The sequence below is a fragment of the Nicotiana tomentosiformis genome, chromosome 5 (assembly GCF_000390325.3).
Source record: "Nicotiana tomentosiformis chromosome 5, ASM39032v3, whole genome shotgun sequence".
NCBI classification, from domain to species: Eukaryota; Viridiplantae; Streptophyta; class Magnoliopsida; order Solanales; family Solanaceae; genus Nicotiana; species Nicotiana tomentosiformis.
Genome location: NC_090816.1, coordinates 42804554 through 42811749, shown reverse-complemented (window position 1 = coordinate 42811749; position 7196 = coordinate 42804554). Strand labels below are relative to the sequence as shown.

The 7196-nt window shown below is 36.4% G+C and overlaps 2 protein-coding genes across 2 annotated transcripts; one reads left to right on the top strand and one right to left on the bottom strand.

Moving 5' to 3' along the window:
• Positions 1-991: 991 nt before the first annotated feature.
• Positions 992-3384, top strand: LOC104094124 (protein DEEPER ROOTING 1-like). Its single transcript, XM_009599989.4, has 6 exons — positions 992-1240; positions 1331-1403; positions 1487-1974; positions 2612-2780; positions 2946-3001; positions 3087-3384. The coding sequence occupies exons 1-5, from the start codon at positions 1235-1237 to the stop codon at positions 2963-2965; spliced, it is 756 nt and encodes a 251-aa protein (XP_009598284.1). The 5' UTR covers positions 992-1234; the 3' UTR covers positions 2966-3001; positions 3087-3384.
• Positions 3385-3676: 292 nt separating this feature from the next.
• On the bottom strand, positions 3677-6475 carry LOC104094123 (pollen receptor-like kinase 3). The gene is made up of 2 exons (XM_009599988.4): positions 5029-6475; positions 3677-4529 (listed from the first exon to the last, which is right to left on the bottom strand). Exons 1-2 carry the CDS (start codon positions 6302-6304, stop codon positions 3961-3963), a joined length of 1845 nt encoding a protein of 614 aa, XP_009598283.1. The 5' UTR covers positions 6305-6475; the 3' UTR covers positions 3677-3960.
• Positions 6476-7196: the final 721 nt, after the last annotated feature.

Here is a 7196-nt window from a genome sequence, read left to right as displayed (position 1 = left end):
TGCATCTCTTATTTAGGTAGGGTTTCGATTTGCATGTTATACTAAGGCCTCATTTGTTTTTATTAAGAATAAGACGTTTGAATCTGAATACACATCTGAATATTAAGATGCGCAATAAGATTTAGACGCCTGAATCTGAATACACATCGAATATTAAGATGTTAATTAAGAACTGGATGCTGAATAATTAAGATTGTTTGTTTTCTTAGCATCTGAAGGTATAAAAATTATTTTTATTTAAAAATTAATAATATAAATTCAAAATAAAATACTAATTAATCTAATATTACATTAAAAAATATTTTTAAAAAGTATAGTGATTGATGGTGGTGATGGCTAGCGCTGCTGGTTGCGGGTGCTAATTGGGGTTGTATTGGTGGTAGTATTGGCTGATGGTATGGTTGTGGGTAGTAGTTAATGGTGATGATGGATGGTAGTAGCTGTTAACAACAGTGGTTGATGGAGGTTGTGACTAGCAACGGTAGTTAGTGATATATAATGGTAGTTGATGGTGATAATGGTTAGTAGTAATGGGTGGTTGTTATGGCAATGGTGGTTGGTGATGATGGTAGTAAATGGTGATTAGTGGTGGTGACACCTGAGTGTGGTGATTGACAGCGATGGTGGTTGTGACTAATGATGATGGTTATGAGTGCCGGTGGGGGTGGTGGTAGTCTATAATGGGCGGCGGCGGCGGCGGTAGGTGATAATGGTGGACATCAATGGCAGTGTGATGGTGTTTAGCCATGAAAGCGTATGGAGTAGTGGTGAAATGTCATTATTGTATAAATTCTTGAAGATACAACATCTCAATGATATTAAGACTTTGTTATAAATCTTAGTCATTAAGATATATTCAGACCCATTAATTAATTGTAAAATTTTAAAAATAAATGAACTTAATGGTTAAGATCTAAAGGATTAAAATTCAGATCTAAAAAACAAGCACACATACTGACCGAGACCTCCGTTAAATTAAATGGAAACACATGAGGCCTAAGAAAACCTTGTTAAGTCGAAGAAAATGCCATGGAAAGAAGACACTACAAAAGTCGGCAGGTACAGCCGTGTGGGACATTGAACCAATGCTTCCATCTTGACAATGACTCTGGAAATCCGTGCTATCCCATCTCTATATAAAAGTCAAGAAGCTCAGCATCCTTTGTCTTACGGGATTTGTTTTCAAACAAACATTCCTATAAGCCCGGCCTAATCACATTGACAGAGCCTAAGAATGAAGGTGATTAAGTTGGACAAATTTAACACTCGTATAGCAAAAAATGACGATTGTATTCTTTACCTTGAAAATAATCATTTATGTTGATTGCAGATCTTTAATTGGTTCCAAAGCAAGAAGAATGGAAAGCAAGGGACCAACAAACAAAAAGCAGTGAGAGTTACAAGTAAGCTTTCATGATTTCCTTTGATTTCTTCATTAGTTTTGATCCTTCGTGTGTTTCTAATAAGTGTTTTGTCCTTAAAATAGATCATATGTTGCATCAACCCATTAGAGAAGAATTCAGTGACTGGCCTATTGAACTTCTTGCTATTGGTACATTTGGAAATAACAGTTTGAATAAAGATGTTGGGAACTTGAATCATCAGCCTTATCACCTAGAAGAGCTTACACCTGAAGAAGTTGGAGAACTTCAAAAAGAACTAAAACTACTACTGTGTGATAGTACTTCCCCTGATCCGGCTAAAGGTTCAACGAAGGATCTCGAGAAATTCTTTGACTGCCTACAAAGTTTGGAAGATGATAAAGAGAATCATCTCAAGCAGAGTAACAGTATTGTATGTGGCAAAAAACAAGAAGTTCAATTGGAAAACACAAACAGTGGCATAAGTACAAAGACATTGTCTTATCTCCTTGAGAAGGCATTTGCCTGCAGAGGTCGATTCACAGTCCCTTCCCCCCCTCTTTTGAGAGATCCCATTTCTCAGTCAAAGTTTGAGAAATTAAGATTGGAGAAGGTTTGTACACTCTATGAATTGAACTTTTAAAAAAACCTTACAAAAGATATGTTATATTCCCTCCATTTCATTTCATACGGTTGTATTTAAAAGAACTACTTTTGCAATATGCCAAAAGTATCCTTAAAACTTGTATTTCTAAACGTGCCATTATATTTATGTGGCTATAAGGGCATTTCGCTAGTGGTAAAATGAAAAGTTCAAATTTAAAAAGTTCCTAAATATTCTTTTCGTAAAAGATTAAAAAGCAAAGTGTATTAAAAAATATGAGAGGGAGCATATGGTATGACATTAATCTTGTAACTGTTCCCTTTTCTTATTTCTTACATGTTTACAAACTTTGCAGCATGTTGATTAATGTGCTGGATATTTATATGTTTTGGCTGGGTCAAGCATGTTTTTTCAAGGAATCGTCCTGGATCTCAAAGTTCAAGTAGACAATGATAGACATAATCAATCTTGAACTGTACTTATAGTTGCTTTAAATTTTGGTTGTGAATAGTTGATCCTTTCATCAACATATTTTTAAGGAGACCTCATCTATTTATGTATTGATCTTCTGTTCTTATGCAGATTTTATTTTCACAAATAAACTTAGTGATTTTATTTTAAAGGTGAGAAATAATGCTATCTGCAGATTCTGAGGGCCATAATTCACAAAAAGATATTCCGGCAAGCATCCAGTCCAAGGGGTGACATGAAAAAGAAATACTTGGACAATGGAAATATACTTGAGATTGATAGTGAAGATGAAGCATTTGAGACTGTGAAGGATAGAAATAAATGGGACAACTCTGATTCTGATTGTAAGTTTAATGATGAACATAGATAACTCTCCATCTACTATTTACATTAACATGACAAGCACTTGCAAGAAGCTCTCAGGATGAATACCTAAACAAATGAAATCTTCTAGTTTTGGGGCTAATAACTTTGTGAGGATGTAAACTTTGTTCATTCTTGTTGTGCAGTTATTGTACTAGAGATATGATTGATCTATTCCATAGCCAGTTCTTGGAAAGATGAGGTAACACTAAACTTGATATATTGTATTTGTATGTCATCAGTCATTATCCATCAAAACTTCTCATCAATGTTTATTGCTTTTGCAGATTCAATTCTGTTCCTTTTGGCTGTACAAAATTCAAATTCTTATAAGATTTTGGTAGCGGTGAATATGTTGCCACTGCATGATATGGAAGAGTTGACAGGCACCATCCCACGACAAAACTAAACTTCATTCACGGTCCTGTTCTAATGGGACATGATTTTTTTCCATGGCTTCTGCTTTTTCCAGGTTGTAAGCTTAGTGTTTTCAAGATGAGAGAAAATATAGGGTGTATTTTTAAATATTTTAGCAGATCTAATAAAAGGTGGGCTTCTTTGATGCTCCGCAGAGACGGTAATCTTTACTTTTACTCTAATATAGTCACTATTTTAACATCCATATTCTATTCAATTCAAAGAGATAGATTATGTGTAAGTGTAAGATTGAAGCTTTACATAGAGAATATCTGCATCGGTAATCTGAATACAGTAAACTATAGAGAGAAAAATTGAAATTGCTTTATGTTACATGGTCTCAAGAATGATTAGTATCCGATATGAGTGTGTGATTTTTCATAGAGTTATTTTCAGATTTAGTAACACTTAGTGCATGTTGAAGAATCCGCAACCATGTCACACCAGTTTGACACAGATATTTCAAAACAAATGAAGCATCCATGTAACATAAAATCCGCAACTATATCTTAGTTTTTTATCTAATTGGATACTTTTACAACAAATCCTTTCGGCCTCGGGGCTTCTTTGATGATCTTCAGAGATTCCTTTGTAAGATGCCCTTCATAAGCCTCTACTGGGTAGTCATAAACAAGCACTTTGTCAACTAATTAATTCTTTGTAGAGCTCATGCATTGATCATTAGCCGGAGAAATTGAGCCTCCCGGCTAACAAATCACTTTTCAGAAGTTGAAATCCATCCAGTTAACTTTCTATCTCTTCTATCCTCTTTATGGCTTCCTTCATGTCAATTCTCTTATCGTGGTCGCTTTCAGTGCAAACAGCTCCTATATAAAGGAGCGTCTCCATCTTTTCAAGAGAATCTTTTGCTGTTGCTATCTGTGGATCAATCATTTCTGATACTCTCTTCTCTTCAACTGCTGACTGCGCCCATTGCACAACATCGGTTCCACACTTTTGGTTGCTGAGATACTGTGAAGGGAATTTCCCAGTAAGGATTTCAAGAATTATGATTCCAAGACAATAGACATCACTTTTTGGAGAGATTTGTTGGTTTATTATGGCTTCAGGTGATTTATAAGCAAAAAGGGATTGGACAGCTTGTGAATTGTTGATTAGTGGGTAAAAAGCATAATCTGTGAGAAGTGGTTCATTATTTGCAGTAAGAAGAATGTTGCTAGACTTAAGGTTCCCATGAGGTACATCATATGATGCAAACTCAGAATGAAGAAATTTCATTCCATTGGCAACTCCATGGATGATTTTCAGGCGAGTAGGCCAATTTAACTGAGCATGTGCTATGCCGCGATCACCTGAAAATTCCGTCCGGCTAAGATCTCAGAAGATAAATAAACACAAAAAGAGTATATATTATAGAAGCAGCTCCGAAATGGACATGTTAAATATATAATGTGAAAATTACTTTGAGGCACTCTAAGAGTCCAATTTAACAAAATTCTGGAACTTCATAATTATTCAAACATCTACAGTTGCACTATTTCTATCTTTTTCTTTTCCGGGGGAGGGGGAATCAATGACAAGAAATAATGCAAATGTTTAGCGCTATCTAAGAACATTTTTATGAACTATGTGAATGCTGAGACTTTAAAAAGAATCATTCCAAAGGAACTTGAAAAAAATAACAGACTAATTTGATAAAGATAAATGATATCTCCATCATGAGATAATCTCTACTTATGCACATGAAAAGAAGAAAAGAAGCTAGCATCAAGATAAGTTGTACACAAAATGGGCTGTTTTCATGGACTCCTTAACAATTACAAAAAGATAGAGAGCCAAAGAAGTCCATACCATGTAACAAATACAACAGGCTGCCTTTTGGAATGTACTCAGACACCACCAGCTTCTCCTCTTTCCTGTAATGGTATGCCAATGGTTGCAATAAATTCCTGTGCCTTAACTTGGCAAGCTTTCTGATCTCTGTATCAAAGCTTTCCTTATTCAATTTGTTTATCTCCCTCAACCTCTTCACAACGAGTGACAAACCATTTCCCAGTACTGCCTTATAAGCTGATCCTAATCCTCCATTCCCGAGGACTTCAGCTGATGCCTTCATCAAATCAGGCAACCCAAATATACCTCTTTCTTCATTTACCACCACAAGATCACCCATATCGCTGCCACTTCGCGAGCGTCCTCTCCTTGATGAGCGCATGGAGTTGCGCAAGCTCATGCTTCTTTTGTTTGAGCTTGGAATATTCAGCTTCACAGATTCATCAAGGTTCTCTTTTTCAAGCTTTTCGAAGTGATCTTCCTTGCGCTTTGTCTTAAAAAATATAGCCACCAATAACAAAACAACCACTAAGCCTATAATTATCCATTTTATGCTGGAACCTTCAGATTTTTCCCCTGAGGCTGCAGCCTTGCATTCTCTCCCTAATTGTTGTCCACATAGCTCTGGATTTCCTTGAAAGGGGTCTGAACCAAATCTTGACAAAACTTGTGGGATTTCACCTTGTAATTTATTGTTTGACAGGTTGATAGATATCAGAGTCCCCTGTGACAAAGATGGAATTGTTCCTGAGAATTCATTATTCTCCAGGTGAAGTTCTAAAAGATATTTCAAACTAGCTAAAGAATCAGGAATTTTCCCTAAAAACTTGTTTCGCGAAAGCCAGACTTTCCTGAGAGATGACATTTTGGAGAAGAAATCCCCAGGGATTTCCCCTGTAAACTGATTCCCATCAATGAATAGAGACTTAAGGGCACCAAGAATAAAAAATTCAGGAATGAACCCTGAGAAAGAGTTGTTTGCAAGATTGAGCACTCTAAGGCCTTGAAGGCTAACCAATGAATCAACATCAATATCCCCTGAGAGGCCAAATCCACCAAGAATTAGACCTTGGACAACATTTTTATCACATTGAACACCAACCCATTTCTTGTTATTGTCACAAGGATTTGTTCCTTTTTTCCAAGAGGAATCAAGAGCTGAGGTATTTGTTAACAATTCTTTAAATTCAACCAGGGCCTCATCACCTCCAATGGAAAAACAAGGAGGTGGATGTGATAGAAAAAGGAGGAAAAAGATTAAGGAAAGAAGGTAGGGGAAGAGGACAGCGGCCATAATTGTGGAGAAACAATGTGCCGCTGTAAATAGAGAGAGAATTTCTCTGATTTTTTTCTTAATAGGTGTGTCATGGTGTGTGTTTGAGGGAACTAAGGTGGGTGGTGTAATATTTGACAAAGATTTGTTGTCAGAGTTGAATACTCCTAGTGGACACAGAATGCTTGTCTAAGAACAGATTCAGAATGATGGATAGAAAGAGAGGTGGACCTTGCATTTACCTTGTCTATGGTGTAGAGGCATAGTCGCTAATTAGGGAAAATTTGACTATATATACACCCATATCATTATGAAGAGAATCTAATACAAATGGTGAGAAGATCAGGATGGTCTAACAATCCCCTTGCAAAGTCAAGGTGGACTTGCCATTTATTTTGTCTATGAGAAACTAAAATCTCGCCGCAGACAAAGGCATGGTAAATGTATCTGTCAATTGATCTTTGGCATGGTAAATGTATCTGTCAATTGATCTTTGGTAGAAAGGAATTGAATTTGAAGATTTCCTTACAACTTTGTCTCGCACAAAATGAAAAATCAATCTCCACATATTTGGTTCTCGAGTGAAAAATAGGATTAATGGAGAGATAAGCAGCTCTAATATTGTCACACCATAGAGTTGGAGCTTGTGGGACTTGAAAGCCAAGCTAAAAAAGAACTGATTGTGTCTGAGTTATTTCAGTTGCAGCATCTGCAAGAGCCTTGTGTTGCTCCCAAATGCACGTGCAAGTATACGTCGTCAACAAGTAATATATGTAGAGTGTCGAACCCACAGAGACTTGTGTTTAACTACCCACTAATTTCACTCAAATTGCTACTTAGTCGGGTTAATCAGAATTGAATGGTGTGATTATAACTATGCAGAGAATGTAACAATTAGCTAGTTAAGCAAGCA

What these genes read in the sequence shown, in the direction of transcription:
- LOC104094124 (XM_009599989.4), top strand. An exon ending in AGAAATTAAGATTGGAGAAG is followed by an intron (nt 1,975 to 2,611) that starts GTTTGTACACTC and finishes TGCTATCTGCAG; the next exon opens with ATTCTGAGGGCCATAATTCA. An exon ending in GGACAACTCTGATTCTGATT is followed by an intron (nt 2,781 to 2,945) that starts GTAAGTTTAATG and finishes CTTGTTGTGCAG; the next exon opens with TTATTGTACTAGAGATATGA.
- LOC104094123 (XM_009599988.4), bottom strand. Translation starts at nt 6,304, where the DNA reads ATGGCCGCTGTCCTCTTCCCCTACCTTCTTTCCTTAATCTTTTTCCTC. An exon ending in CCTGTTGTATTTGTTACATG is followed by an intron (nt 4,530 to 5,028) that starts GTATGGACTTCT and finishes CGGAATTTTCAG; the next exon opens with GTGATCGCGGCATAGCACAT.